Source organism: Heterocephalus glaber, unplaced genomic scaffold (genome assembly GCF_053883595.1).
Source record: "Heterocephalus glaber isolate CG9 unplaced genomic scaffold, H.glaber_assembly_v1.0 deba00001561, whole genome shotgun sequence".
Taxonomy (NCBI): Eukaryota; Metazoa; Chordata; class Mammalia; order Rodentia; family Bathyergidae; genus Heterocephalus; species Heterocephalus glaber.
This window is the reverse complement of record NW_028258349.1, coordinates 12,267,846-12,282,839: the sequence shown is the minus strand read 5'-3', so window position 1 is coordinate 12,282,839 and position 14,994 is coordinate 12,267,846. Positions and strand designations below refer to the sequence as shown.

Genomic DNA, 14,994 nt, shown 5'->3' with positions numbered 1-14,994 from the left:
CCAAGCTGCCTTGATTCCAGAGTTCCTTGCTCCCCAGTCCATGCACTCACTTAGCAGCACATTGGTAGCCACAGTAAGTGTGCACTTCATGCTGAAGGTTGTTGGGGGCTGCTTCTGGGGGTTGCCTTTCCTGTTACCATTACTCTGAACTCTGTCCCCATTGTTAATGATTAACGGCCCCCCAAGGCGTCTGTGATCCTAAAGATTTGTCCAGTTAATCAGTTACTGCCCCCTGGCTGGGAAAGGGGCACTTGGTCTATCTGGAGCTCCAAAGCCCCTTCCCCTGGAAGGCTGGCAGCAGCAGGCAGCTCATGATGCTCCTGCGAACCTGCCGAGCACTCTGTTCCCGAGCTGGGCCCCCCTCAGGAGACTGGCAGCCCCTGCACTTTGATGGATCTGCCTTCCACCTCAAGAGTACAGCAGAACTGGCACGAGCTTTGTTGGTGCTACGGCTCTGTGCCTGGCCCCCTCTGGTCACTCATGGGCTGGCGGTGAGCAGTGCCCCTTACGACTGCCCTGGTGGCTGCCCAGGCCTGGCACTGAGTCCTTGCTCCCTGTCACCCAGCTCCAGGCCTGGTCTCAGCGACTCTTGGGCTCTCGGCTCTCTGGGGCCATCCTCCGAGCATCTATGTATGGGCAGTTTGTGGCCGGGGAAACCACAGAGGAGGTGAGGACCTGTGTCCAGCAGCTCCAAGGCCTCGGCCTGCGACCCCTGGTGGCAGTGCCTATTGAAGAAGAGCCTGACTCAACCCCCAAGACTGGGTGAGTAGCGACCTGGGACCGGAGAAGTTGGGAGGATGGCAGGAAGGGGCTTCCTGGGCCTGGGCTCTGATCCCTGCGGGCTGGCAGAGAGTCCTGGTATGAGGACAACCTCAGCGCTATGATGCGGTGTGTGGACCTGTCACGAAGCCTTGTGGAGACCTCTGGAACAGCTGGGAACAGCCTCATGCAGCTGAGGGTGACAGCGCTGGCCAGCACACGACTCTGTGTAAGGGACAGGCAAGGCTGGGGGCCTGGGGATGTAGCTGCCCATCAGATTCCCCTCACCACCTCACCTACCACCCCATTTCAGAAAGAGCTGACCTCATGGACCAGAAGGTCAGGGTCCTCTTCAGAGCTGAGTCCTGAGAGGCTGGCGGAAGCCATGGACTCTGGACAGGTAAGAACCTCAGGGGAATAGAGTCCTCGGGCCTGGACGTGGCATGTTTAAATACAGTCACAAGCTGCTTGAGGAAGTTGCAGTCAATGACAGACCATATATTCGGTGGAGGCCCCGTAAGATTATATAACAGCTGAAAGATTCCTATCACATAGTGACGTTGGAGCTGTGGTGAAGTTGTAGCGTAATGTGTTACTTGTGTGCTAGTGATGTGTGTGAACAAACCCACTGTGCTGCCAGTCATATAAAAGTATACATGCAATTATGAACAGTGCATAACTGATAGTGATGACAAATGACTGCTACGGCCCCAACTCCAGGAGGTAGATATGGATCATCTTCAATTCACAGGGGAGGAAACTAAGACCCAGAGAAGCTATATGACTTGTTCAAGGTCACACAGTAAGTGCCTGAGCCAGGATTCAAACCCAGCCTGGTCTCCTAGCCACTGTATTACACCTTAGTAAATAGTATCTATCAGATCTAGGAGGCTGAGGCAGGAAGATTATAAGTTCCAGCCCCACCTAGGCAACTTAGCAACTGAGTAAGACCCTCTCACAAAATTTAAAAAGGGAATATTTTTAAAGGGCTAAAGATGTAAGTCAGTAAAAAGGCCCTGGGTTCAAACTCCAGGACCACACACACACACACACACCTATATGATATTGTTATTTTTTCCCCAATTTCTAACAATCTCTGAACTTTCTCCCTGTCCCGGTGGTGGGGAGATTTACACCCAGAAAGGGCCCAGCAGTCCTGAACCTCTCTTGCCTCTCCTGCTACCCCTCAGAGCCTCCAGGTCTCCTTCCTCAACGCTGAGCAGAACTGGCACCTCCAGGCCTCCCTGAGCCGCTTGCACCGGGTGGCACAGGTAACATCTCTGCCTCAGTCTGGCTCCTGCCTGCCCTGGCTGCCCTGGGTCCTGACACCGACTCTCGCCCTCAGCACGCCCAGGCCCGGCATGTGCGGCTCCTGGTGGACGCAGAGTACACCTTCATCAACCCCGCGCTCTCTCTGCTGGTGGCTGCCCTGGCTGTGCGCTGGAACAGCCCGAGGGAAGGCGGGCCCTGGGTGTGGAACACTTACCAGGCTTATCTGCAGGTGGGTGGGGTCTCTAGAGGATGCAGCGGGCATCTGGCCTCTGCCCATCCAAACCACTTTGCCCCTGCAGGACACGCATGAGCGGTTGACCCGAGATGCTGAGGATGCACACAGAGCGGGTCTGACCTTCGGGGTGAAGTTGGTACGAGGTGCATATCTGGAGAAGGAGAGAATGGTGGCTCGGCTCCAAGGGACAAAGGATCCCACTCAGCCTGACTATGAGGCCACCAGTCGGAGGTAGGAGAAGCCTCAGGAGGTTGGCCTCGGAAGAAATAATAATGCCATACAACCTCTCCTTAGAGCTCGCTGCCCAATGAGGCTCTGTGCTGAGCATTCCGGGTGCATCCACACTTCACTCCCTCTCCCAGGTCCCCCCTCAAAAAACCCAGCTTCCTCTTGGACCCCCACCCCCCTTTGTGCCAATCCCTCACTCCATGTGCCTCTGTGTGCCAGTTCATGTAGCAGTTCCCCATTTTCGGACATCTGGGTTGTTGCTGATCGTGCTCTGTAGAACATGCTGCAGGGGTGAGCCTTGGGTAAATGTTATCTTGTGCATGCGATGTGACCCTTTCCCGTGACGCTGCCAATGTGTCAAAAACTTTATATGCAGCATCATCTCACTCTGTCCTCACAGTAGTGCTGTCAGTTAGATTCACTGGGTTACCAAAGACAACAGTTGCTCAAAGGCGAATGTCCCTTGGAGCTGTTACATGTGGCCCCAGAAACCCCACTCTTGGGAACATCTCATCTTTCCAAGGACAGGAGTCCTGAGCTGACTGTGGCATCTCTCCTCAGTTACAGCCGCTGTCTGGAGCTGATGCTGAACCATGTGAACCACCGTGGCTCCATGTACCATCTCATGGTGGCTTCCCACAATGAGGAATCTGTTCACCAGGCAACCAAGCGGTATGAGGTGGGGCCTAGGATCTGGGCACCCACAAGAAGGCCCTTCCCCTCTCCTCCTTTGCTCACTTGGCAGGGACAGGCAGAGGGTGATGAATATGGGACAAGAAGAGATCCAGTAAGGTATTTGGGGAGGATATTGAAAATATTTTACCCCTGCTATGCCTGTAGGCCTTGTAGGCCCCAGCTGGACAAGGTATGGAGACAGGGAATGGGGAACTCTGAGGGTCCAAGAATTGGCCAGAACTCAGGGTCTTCAGGGAAACTCAAGAGTGCTTGTTTACTACTGTTTTAGTTACTTTTTCCCATTGTTGCAACAAAATAATCGACACCCAAAGTTAAAGGAGGAAAGGTTTATTTTGGCTCATAGTTTATAGAGGTTTCAGTTCATAATTTGCTGGCTCCAAGGCAGGGTGGCATGACAGAGGGGCACTGTGGAAGAGAAACAGTTCATGGCAGGCAGTAGGCAGCCAACTAGCAAGCAAAGAGACCAGGGGCAACAAGTGACAAGGGAGGACCCTCTTTCTGTCCCTTGTATCTTATCCAGGCTACCCACCTCTAGGGTGGGTAGCACTCACACCCTTAATCCTAGCATTGCATCGTGAATCAATCACATCCTTGATCCTAGCATCACACACTTTGAATCCAGCCACCTCTGCAAAGCCCCACCTATGACTTCGTGAGGCTTTGGGGGGACCTCTAGACACAAACCATAACATCACTGAGTTTGAAATGACAGTCATCTTTCATTATCCTGGAGAACTGGCTCCAGAATACTCCCTGCACCCACGGAGATCAAAATCTACAGATAGCAAAATCCTCAGATGCACAAATCCCTCATATAAAATAGCATATAACATTTGCATATAACCTACACACATCCTCCCATATGTTTTAAATCATCTAAAAATTACTTATATTATCTAACACAATGTAAGAGGTAAATAAATAGTTGTTATACTGTATTGTTTAGGGAATAATGATAAAAAAAAGAATGTACAGAGCCGGGGATTTAGCTCAGTGGTTCCACCACCTGGCTTGAAAGCACAAGGTCCCAAGTTCAATCCCCTGTAACAAAAAAATAAAAACATGTACATGTTTAGTACAGACATAATTTTGTTCAAGTATTTTTGATCTGTGATTAGTTGAATCTGCGCATTTGGGAGCCCTGGATATGGAGGGCCAACTGCGTGTCAATATTTGAATTACTGCGATGGCCATACAGGTGTGTGATGGCTGACTTGCTGCTCTAGATCGAGCCACTGTCTGGACTGAAAATGTGCCATTTTCCGTAGCATGTGGGAGCTGGGCATTCCTCTGGATGGGCCTGTCTGTTTTGGACAACTTCTGGGGATGTGTGACCATGTCTCCCTGGCACTGGGTATGTGAATGGTGCATTGTACTCATCCCCAACTTCCAACCCTCACCCCAGCCCTCATTCCCTCCCAACCAGAGGCCCTCTGTTATTCTCAACCAATGCCTGGCCAGGTTCCTATCCTCCAGCATTTTCCTAATCTGTGTTAGCCCTAGATCTGTGGCTCTTGCAGGGCATCGCTGTGTCTGCTGTCTGTTGTTTTTGCTGGTTCTTGATCATGGTGTTGTGTTTCCTGTGTGCTTTGTGATCCTGACTGTGCTGTCCTCCAGAGCCTGAGACAATAAGGTTTATGTTTCTTCCTTCCTGCCAGGTGTTAAGGGCTACAAATCAACTTTACCCTAAATTCATAGCTGGCAATATCCCAGTGATGCAAATTTGGGCTGCAACCCACGGCTATGACCCCTCACAGATGGATTTTTATGTTTTCTTCCCTGCTCTGCATGACTATATTTTGTTTTTGATACAGGATCTTGGTAAATCACTAAGTTGCCCAGGCTGGATTCAAACATGCCATCTTGCCTGCCTCAGCCTCCCCTCACTTACTCTTAATTCTTGGATTAGTAAGTTCTTTGCTGTCTTAGCAGCATTTTAATAACCTTAAAAAGATTTCTTACTAGATGTAAGGCACATGTTTGTAATCTCTGCACTCTGGGAGGCTGAAGCAGGAGGATCACAGGTTCCAGCTCAGCCTGGGGAACTTAGTGACTTAGTGAGACTCTGACTCAAAGTAAAAAACAAAACAAAGCCCTGGGTTCAACCTACAGTACTGCAAAAAAAATTTTTTAAATATACATTTCTTTTAAATGTTTCTTCCTGGATTTTTCCTTTTTTTTCAATGCAAAATTTTGTCCAACTCATCTTGGAAATCTCTGCTGCAGGCTGGCTTGAGGGTGCCTCTCCCTAAGCCTGACAACATTCTCCTCCCCAGGGCAAGCTGGCTATGCAGTGTACAAGTCCATCCCCTATGGCTCCCTGGAGGAGGTGATCCCCTACCTGATCCGGAGGGCGCAGGAGAACCGAAGCGTGCTGCAGGGTGCCCGCAGGGAACAGTCTCTGCTCAGCCAAGAACTGCAGCGGAGGCTGCTGGGGCAAAGCCCAAGGGCCCCCTATTAGCACTCCCAGGGTCATATGGTCAATAAAGTTACTGCCTGGCCTGCTCTTTTGAACCGAAGCTGCTTCCTGGGGGAAGGACTCATATTGACCTCATCCAGCCTGAGTCGGGGGTTCTGTGGCTCAGGCGAGCTCTTTAGATGGCCATGGCACACAGCAAGGCCATAGCTGGAGGACTAATGAAGCCTCTCCTGGACTCCGAGTCAGCTCATCCTGGGATGCTCCTGGTCCATGACTGACGCAGGGACTTTCTTCATCTCAGTGGTTCCCCAAAAGAAGAGCACAGGTGAACAGCAAGACACCGAGACACTGGAGACAAAAGGCTGGTCCGAGGCCACAGGCCCAGGGAGAGACAGAGGAAAGGGGCAAACCCTTTCTCAGTTACTGGGCATCCAACAAGGCCCTTTCTGGGCTAGGTTCTGGGCTGAATAAGGCTGGGGACACAACAGTGACAAAGACACCCTCAGCTCTACTCCATAGTTTCCACAGTCCAGGCGTTAGGCAGTGACAGCCCAGAGTGGCCAGGGCTATGATGGGGAACTCAAGGGCTACAGAAGGCCAGAAGTTGTACCTGACCCACCCTGGGGTGATAAGAGAGTATCCTCAAGAATTCATAAGAAAAATCATGAAGATTGAGAGGAACATTCCAAGGCAAGGGCATGTGCAAAAACAGAGAGGTGCGACCCAGACTGGAGAGTGAGGAGACAGGGATGGAGGGATGTGCAGGGTCAGAGGATGCAGTCTCATATGCCAGACAGCAGAGTGGGGGTTGTGTCCCAAGGCTGCGAGGGAGTCAGGAGGGTTTCAGGCAGGGAAAGAAAAGGGTCAAGGAGATCCCTATGGCTGTCATGTGGAGGATGGACTGGAGAGTGGAGACAAGCTGGGAGCCCAGGCTGGGACAAGGCAGGGAGACTGGAGGGCAGGGAGCGCCGAGAGCATGGGCCATGGGACTGATGGGTTCTATGGGAAAGATATGGCCAGCACAAGGTTCAGGGTTCTGGCTTGCAAAGAGGGTCTGCGGGGTCAAGTCTATGAAGGAGACTGGGGAGAAGAGTTTGAGGGAGATTCTGAGGCCATTGTGGGAACTGGTGGGTGTGACAGACCCAGGGGGCATCCGGGGGGGTTGTCCTGTGGGGTTCTTAAGTAAGGGGCTCAGGGGAGAGGCAGGGACAGAGACAAAAACCAGTCTATGGGAGTGAGTGAGGAGCATGAGAAGAGAGGCAAGAATGCTGCCCAGGGGTCAGAAAGAGCCCACTGCCTCCCCAAACGTTCTGGGGTTCAGGCAACAAGGGGGGAACGTCCAGAACACAGCTGAAAGCTCTGGCACAGACATCCCTGTTTCTTCTTGGGGTCATCCCAGGGACCTAAGCACCTCTCTTAAGAAAGGGAAGTTACTGCGCAAAACCAGAGGCCGCTGATGCGCATGAGCCTAGGACTCCAGTTCAGACAACCATTGGTGCATCAGGGTCACGTGGTAGTGCCCTAGTAGCCACTATCCTGCCCAAAGGTAGGTACAAAGCCACTTGTCGGGGCGGGGTGGGGGGGGTCCAGGCCTAAAGCTTTTTAGAGCTTTTGGGGTCCTCAGCTCTTCACCAGATCCCCTCCTCCAGTCCAAGTCTTCGCCCTCAGGCCCGCCCCGCTCTCCCCGTCTGAAGTCCGGAAGCCCACTCCCCTACCTAACTCCACCACCTCCTCCCATTCTAGGGATTGAACCCAGGGCCTTCGCACTAAGCTACATCCCTGCCCTTTTTATTTGTTTGTTTGTTTTGAGACAACCTCAGTATGTCGCTAAATTGTGCAGGCTGGGCTCTCACTTGCCATCCTCCTGTCTCAGCCTCCCAAACCCCCACTCTTTAGAGAAGTTTTCCCCAACCCATAGACCCCTCCCTTCCTTAGTCTCTTCCTCAGCCTGTGGAGTTCACCCCACATAGGGACCCTGCCCTCACTCTCTGCCCACAGACCCCACTCTAGGGAACCCTCTCACACCCCGCAGACCGAGCACCTCAGGTCAGTAGGCCCCGCTTCTGCAGCCCGTAACTTCCAGCTCCTCCCAAGCCTTCAGGCTCCCTCCCTGTCCTTGAAGCTCCTTTACTACCAGAGCTCGCCTTTCCCCCACCCCTAAGACCTTTCTCCCTGTCTCACTTTCCTTAGATCGCCTTCAACTCTCAGACTCCATTAGAGCCCAGATCTTCTGGTATGGAGCCCCACCCCTGGCCATCCCTTTCTCATGCAGACACCTTCCCCCCATCAGACACCCCTGAATCCCTTTCTGCCCTAGCCAGCCTGCCCACTCCAGCCAGGTCTGTCTTTATTGCTCCAGAAGCCCTGGCTTTTGTCTCCTCTTGCTCTCATGAGACCCCCTAGCTGACCTCCACCCAGGAGCTGAGCCTGAAGATGCCCTCCCTGCCCTCTGGCCTCCCTGTGGAGCTGGGCTCTGTCCAGGATCTAGATGCCCAATTGAGCTGTCTGCATCGCTTGGCTGTGGCCCAGGGCCCAAGCTGGAGCCTGGTCAGGCTCCTGCGGAGAGGTGAGGGGTTGGCTGTTGGGGCACTTGTGGCGGCAGTATGGAGGTTGCAGCTTCAGATAGCTGGTCCACAGTTACGTACTCAGGACCCACTGTGTGCCAGGCTCTGTAGTCCAAGATGGGGATTTAAGGATGACTGTGACCTCTGGAACATTAGAAATAAAATTTGTTTGGGGAGTGGGATAAGGGATGGGGATAAGACACGCCAGACAGGATGGCTTTTCAGATGGAGCAATAGTGAAGTCCCACTGTGTAAGAGCCAGTCACGCAAAAAGCTAGGAACAAGGGCCCAGGGATTTAGCTCAGTGGTTCCGCTGCCTGTCTCACTAGTGGAAGGTCCCGAGTTTGATCTCCAGTACCCAAAAAAAAAAAAAAAAGCTAGGGAAGAGATTCTTGGAAGCTGGAATGGCCTGTGAAATGGCCTGAGGTCAAAATGAACTGAGTGGGCTAGGGATTTAGCTCAGTGGTGCTGAGCCTGCCTCGAAAGCGCAAGGTCCTGAGTTAGATCCCTGGTACCGCAAAATGAACTGGGCATGTGTGTGAGTAGTGCAGAACTCAGGGAGAGGACTGAGCCCAAAGAAACAGCTGGTTCTGACAGTAAAGGTCTGCAGATGGTATGTGAATTTTTTCAGATTTTGTTCTGTGATGGGAAGACATTGGCATTGCAAAGCAGAAATTAATCCCATAATGAACATTGACAGTTTCCAATTTCATTGGTAAATTGGTTGTGTGTTTAGCCACTTTCTGAACTCAATTAATAGTTGTGGATTCTTTCAGTTTTTTAATTTTTTAATCTGAAGATAGTGAAGGTTTGGTCTTAAGTCCTAAATATTTAAACTCTAATTTCTTTTTCTTGTCTTAAACTATTAGCCAGAACTCCCATACCATGTTGGTGGTGAATGTCTTTTTCCTTGTTCTTGATATTTAAAAGATGCCTGAGTATTTTTGTATTAAGTATTATGTGTGCTACTGGTCTCTGGTTTGTAATTTTTATAAAATAAAGACGTTTCCATCGGAGTTGTCTACATTTTTTTCCTTCCTAACTATAAATAAGTATTAAATTTTGCTGAGTGTAGTGGCACACACCTGTATTCCCACCACTCAGGAGGCTAAGGCAGGAGGATGGCCGCAAGTTCGAGGCCAGCCTGGGGTATAAAATGAGCTCAAGGTCAGCCTGAACTACATATCAAGACCTTGTCTCAAAAAAAAACCCAAAACAAGGGCTGGGGATTTAGCTCAGTGGCACCGAGCCTGCCCTGCAAGTACAAGGTCCTGAGTTCAATCCCCAGTACTGCAAAATAAATAAATAAATAAAAATAAATTTTATCATTTTCTTTTTCTGTATCTGCTGAGTTAAAGATGATTTTTTTCTCTCTTTCATAAATACATTTTATTACACTGATAGATTTTCTGTTCTGCTGGGATTAGAGGCATGTGCCACCATGCCTGACTAGATTTTCTTGTATTGGTCATCATTGCTTTCTGGGGATAAGTATATATAACTTTATTTAGGCTTTTTGTATATATTGTCATGAATGGAGTATTTTCTGCTTTTGGAAACTCTCGTCTGGTTTTGAAATGAAGGTCATACTGTCCTCATAAAATGAGCCTTACTCTCTTTTTTCTATCTTTCTTGGTTTGGAACAATTTTTATAAGATTATCTCATCCTGAAATGATTTGTATTTTATTTTATTTATTTATTTATTTATTTTTTGGTACCGGGGATCGAACTTGGGTCCTTGCACTTGCGCAGCAGGCAGCGAAACCACTGAACTAAATACCCGGAAATGACTTGTATTTTAAGGAGATGCATTTGTAGTGCATGATGAGCATGGGAAACCAGTTAGGATGCCCTGGTGCGATACTGAGTAAAATGTGACAGTGAATGTGGTATTCAGATTCTGGTAGGTCCACATTTGGATGGATTCTGTGGCAGTGACTAAGCTGGTTTGGACCAAATGCATGATTCCTAGCCATGTCTGCCAAAAACACAGGAGTGCAAGGACAAGGACATAGTGCATTTGCCCTTCCTGGGGCAGGGCCTGGAGGAAGAGGAACTGGGGAAGGATGAGGACAGAGATACAGAGTTTGGGGCAGAGGATGAGTGGCTGGGGCAGGGGTTCTGATCCAGATGATGTGGGGAGGGGATCGGCACAGATTTGGAGGTGCAGTGCAGAGGAGATTGCTGTGGTTTAGTCCTGAAATGTGGTGTCCAAAATAAATGAGAGATTTCCTGATGAAATCCAGAGTTTGGTTTTCTTGAAGATTTGGAAGCTAGTCACTTGGGACCTATATGTACCACATGCAGTTAAAGTTGGGTGGAGTCTACTGTTACAGTGCACAAGGCTCCCTGAAGTCCTCTTCCTCCTGGCCTGGGTGCCTTTGTGTGATTTTGACACCTCTGGAAAGAGGTTGGATATTTGCATGGCAGGCAGATGTCACTCCTTGTTCTGACTTTGTAGACTTAATGGTGATTTCTGGAGCACCGTGTTGAAGTAGATGCGGAAGCAGTGTCCTCCCTCAGCAGCTGGAGGGTGAGGGTTCCATGACACAGAGATAGAACCTGGAGTCAGCTGTCACTTAGTCATAGAGGGACAGTGGAGGCTGGGAATTGGTAAGAATATTTGCCAAGTGGCCCCCAGGACTTCTGCTGCCGAAGTTTGGGGTAGGGACAGTCCTAATCCTTGCTACCCCTCAGTTGTCCAGATCAATGGCGAGAACTCTGCTAGGCAGACGGGGCTTTTCCTCTCAGCTCTGCTAGGCCACAGCTGTGACGTGCGGCTCTTGCTAGCCTCTGGTGCCAACCCCAGCCAGTGAGTGGACAGGCCATGATGCCATATACTCCCAGGGCCCTGAGCCTGAGACCTGGTTTCTTCCCCAGAGGCCTCTTTCCCTCATAACTCTTTCAGTTACTGTGACCCCCTTTGCCCTCTAAGCCCCTCTTATCCCCCAGGGACTTCTCATTCTCCTGGTGCTTCCCATGCTCATGGTGATCCTCTTGTTCCCACAAAGGCCCCATAAGCCCTCATATGACCCCTCTACCGGCCCACTTCCCATGTTCCCTTGCCAACTCCTCTCCTAACCCATTCTCACCCTTCTTGTCTGCTCTAGCCACTGCCTTGATGGTAGCACACCAGTGCATGCCCGAGCCTTCTCAGGCCGCAGCCAGGTCATGCTGCAGCTGCTGCAGGCAGGGGGTGACGTGCGTCTGCATGACCAGCAGGGTCACACACCACGAGACTGGGCTGAGCAGGGTGGTGCCAGGCAGAGCTGGGAGGTGAGCAATGGCCTGGGTGCAGGTGGGGGCATCAGGGCAGCACCTGCACCCGGCCTCACTCACATGCCCTTGTCCAGGTTGTGGAGCTGTTGCAGCTGTGTCGCACCCACATGTCAGCACTATTGCATGGTGCGCAGTTAGCACCCATTGTAGCCCTGGGCTCATTGTACGTCAGCTCTGGGCACGGCCTGTGTGGCTCCTTGTCCTCACTGATGCAGACAGAAAGGTAATGGTCCACACCCCAGGGCCTGCCCATCCACCACACCCAGGTACTCCAAATTTTCCCTCAGCCCACCTTTTACCAGGACACTGAGGCCAAAGCAGATTGGGAGATCTCCCCAAACCCCAGCCTTGGGGTTCGGCCAGGTAAGTGGGAAAGGTTGGGAGAACAGGGACTAACCTTATATTCTTCCTGCCTCATGGTCCTGTTCCCCATCCGCAGCTGAGCAGTTTACCGCCACTGGGGCTGGTAACAGGAATACCCATGGTGGACCTCAAGGAGCTGCTGCCAGCCCAGGGCGAGCCTGACCACACCTATGAGAGAAGGTCCCATACCCTCATGGCCAAGTGAGAGCCCCTTTTCCATGCCCTTGCAGACTCCCCTCTCGCTCCCCCTCCCAGGGAACTCTCATTTTGTATCTCAGACCTGCCCTCTCTGCTGCTCCCCATTCTCCAACCTCCTGTGGAGGAGCAACCCTGTGACCATGTGGCAGCTGAAGGCCCCTGGGTCCTGTCCTGACGTGCTATTGGCTGCCCTTCAGCACTGCAGGTACTCTGCCTCAGCCCCCCTGTCCAGCCTGCTCCCCTACACTAGTCTCAGCCTGCTCTCTGCACTCAAACAGTTCATAAACAGAAGACCTGGAAGTGTGGCAATTGCCATGGTGACAGAAGCTTCACCTCTGTACCAGCACCTAGCATGAAGCCTCCAGCTGGAGCCCCTTTCCCACTGGAAAGTGGATACACTCTTCTCTGTGCTGTGTCCTGTAGGCCCCAGACAGGAGATAGAGGTGGGAGGGGTGTCACAGACAGGGTATGGGCTAGATGCTAGCTCTGCCGCTGCTGGGCTTTGTGACCAGGGTCTCAGTTTTTCCTCTGGCTGGTACAGATTGTCTGCTCCTGGCACATGGTGTGGTCTGTGTCCAAGAACAGCTCCTGTGAGGCCAGGCGTGGTGGTGTAGACCTGTAATCCCAGCACTCGGGAGGGTGAGGCAGGAGGATCGCTGTGAGTTTGAGGCCAGCCAGGGCTCCATTGTGAGTTCGAGGCCAGCCTCAACTACATAGTGAGACCCTATCTCAAAAAACCAAAACCAAAACAAACAAACAAGAACAGCTCCCAACCTATGCAGATCAGGGCCTGCCTGTGAGTAGCAGCTCTTCTCCCTCCAGCACCCTGCATCACCCCAACCTGCTGCTGCTGCTGATGGCACTGAGCCCTTTAGCGGACCTGGCAGGGCTATGTCTCCTCTTTGAGCCTGTGTGGCTGGGCTCCCTGCATGTGGTGCTGCACCCACCAAAATGGAAGGAGAAGGGGACTGGAACAGTGCCAGGCCTGCTGCCTGGCCATGTGGTGCTCCAGGTGCTGGAGGCCCTCCTGTTCCTGCAGGCCCACTGGCGGGCCCACAGAAGCCTCAGCTCCCATGCTGTCCATCTGGTTTGGCCTGGCCTGGCTAAGGTTGGCAACCTACAGCATGGACGCCCACGAACCAATCTTGCCTGAGGCCCAGGTGAGTGGTTGTCCTATATTTCTGTCCCATGTCCCTTCAAGCAACCACCAGCTCACCAAATTCCTTGGGCTCCACAGGCTGCAGCAGGGCTACCCCTGGGGAGGCCCAGGTATAGGGCTGCCCCTACCTCCTGAACTGCACCCATGGCTGCCTCTTGAGCTAATCCACGGTGACACGCCTGCCACTACCTCAGACCTCTACAGCTTTTGTGTCCTGGCTCAAGAGGTCTTCACTGGTCAGTGAGTGATGCTATAGCCTACCTGCTGAGACAGCCCACTGGTTGGGATCTTCTGATGGTGCTTCCTCACAGGAGAGCTATCCTGGGCTGGGAGAGAGGGGCTCGAGGTGAAGGCCAAGCTGGAGGCAGGTGAGACCCCAGCCCTGGATCCCTTGGTGCTGACCCTCTACCAGGCCCTGGTTCAGGCTGGGCTCGGTCTAGGGCCTACCGACTGCTGGGGCAGCTTGCAGAGTACTCGATACCTGCTGCGGGAGGCCGTGGCCCAGGTACAGGCTCAGCAGGGGTGGGGGTTAGCCATGAAGCCCCAGGCAGGGCCTGTGTCCCTACACCCAGCCTCCTTTCCATAGGACTCAGATCCTGAGGTCAGTTCCCCACTGAAGTGGACTATACTGGCCCCTGCACCCCAGGGGTCCCTACCAGGTTAGAGGGCAAGAAGGGGTGATGGGTGGGTGCTGGGCTCAGCTGAGCTGTGCCTCCCCATTCCAACTAGGTCTGGATCTATCTCTCAGAGCAAATGTACTATGAAGTAGCTCACAGAGCCAAGACCATACCCAGACCTGTACACCCAGGCCCCATCCCATCCCAGGTAGGAGCTGGGGGAGGATGTGGGGGACCAAGTGAGATATAAGGCACTGAGAAACCCATACAAGCTCTCTGACATTGTTCTCTGCAGGCCCTGGAGACTCCTGAAGTCACAGGCCACAATAGGGTTCAGAGGGGTACAGCCCAGGACTCGAGCAGCAGCTTGACTCTAGGCAGCAGCTGTGGTCCCAGCCCTGGCTCTAGCCACAGCCCCACCACCAGGTTCAACCTGTTCTGCTGCCTGGAGCCCACATCAGCAGTATGAACACCCCTAGAGCCCATTGCTAACCTGTGACCCTGCCATCCCTGCCCTCCAGTAGACCCTGGGCTCCCTCTCCTCTGACCAGTGATATCAGGACTCAGTCACTGCTCCCTCACTGACCTGTGACTCCTGACCAACTCTGCTTCCCCCAGAGCCCCACTGTGTACTTCAGCCTTCAGGACTCAGCTTCATAGACCCAGTCTGTGGAGCAGTTTAAGAGAAAGTTCTCAGTCAAGATTCCAGCCCTGCAGGGGCTGTTGCAACCCCCACACAGGGCTGTACCACTAGACCCCCAACCTGGTGAGCCCATCCTGCTTCCCATACCCTGCCACAAGGGCAGGCAAAGCCATGGACCCCAAAGCTATCCCATGCCCCATCCTGCCCTCCCAGACCCTCGAGCTTCATGGCCACCTAGTGGCAGCTCCAGCTTTTTTGTCCTGCAGGCACCCAGCACTGAGCCAGTGTGGGGAGATGTGTCCTCCAGCCTGCAGAAGTGAGATTTAGGGCCCAGGTGGGGGGACCCAGGGCCTCTCTTCCATCCATGAGGTAACCCTATGTCTACCCTTGCCCTGTTCCCCAGAATGGATCTGCTGGAAGAGATCATGCCAGAGCTGCAGAGTGGATGTCAACTTGGAGACAAGCCCAGCCTAGGCCCTACTACTGGCACAGATTCCTAGGGTGCCCTTCCCCCTCCCTGCAGATAATGCCCCCTGGAGCCTTCCAGGAGGGACTGACTCC

The 14,994-nt window shown here is 52.6% G+C and overlaps 2 protein-coding genes across 2 annotated transcripts; both read left to right on the top strand.

The window, feature by feature from the left end:
- The first annotated feature begins 222 nt into the window (after positions 1-222).
- On the top strand, positions 223-5,704 carry Prodh2 (proline dehydrogenase 2). Its single transcript, XM_004858944.4, has 10 exons — positions 223-491; positions 566-762; positions 850-988; positions 1,073-1,159; positions 1,950-2,030; positions 2,105-2,260; positions 2,331-2,497; positions 3,056-3,166; positions 4,459-4,544; positions 5,467-5,704. Exons 1-10 carry the CDS (start codon positions 312-314, stop codon positions 5,649-5,651), a joined length of 1,389 nt encoding a protein of 462 aa, XP_004859001.2. The 5' UTR covers positions 223-311; the 3' UTR covers positions 5,652-5,704.
- Positions 5,705-7,265: 1,561 nt separating this feature from the next.
- On the top strand, positions 7,266-14,933 carry LOC147824006 (inactive serine/threonine-protein kinase TEX14-like). The gene is given in 16 exon segments (XM_087190848.1): positions 7,266-8,175; positions 10,872-10,986; positions 11,285-11,519; positions 11,522-11,676; positions 11,756-11,816; positions 11,893-12,012; positions 12,122-12,219; positions 12,837-13,147; positions 13,150-13,174; positions 13,252-13,409; positions 13,485-13,678; positions 13,760-13,832; positions 13,922-13,998; positions 14,086-14,253; positions 14,700-14,749; positions 14,837-14,933. Coding segments are annotated over 16 exon segments (2,070 nt in total). The 5' UTR covers positions 7,266-8,042.
- Positions 14,934-14,994: the final 61 nt, after the last annotated feature.

What these genes read in the sequence shown, in the direction of transcription:
- Prodh2 (XM_004858944.4), top strand. Translation starts at nt 312, where the DNA reads ATGATGCTCCTGCGAACCTGCCGAGCACTCTGTTCCCGAGCTGGGCCC. An exon ending in GACTCAACCCCCAAGACTGG is followed by an intron (nt 763 to 849) that starts GTGAGTAGCGAC and finishes GCGGGCTGGCAG; the next exon opens with AGAGTCCTGGTATGAGGACA. An exon ending in TATGAGGCCACCAGTCGGAG is followed by an intron (nt 2,498 to 3,055) that starts GTAGGAGAAGCC and finishes ATCTCTCCTCAG; the next exon opens with TTACAGCCGCTGTCTGGAGC.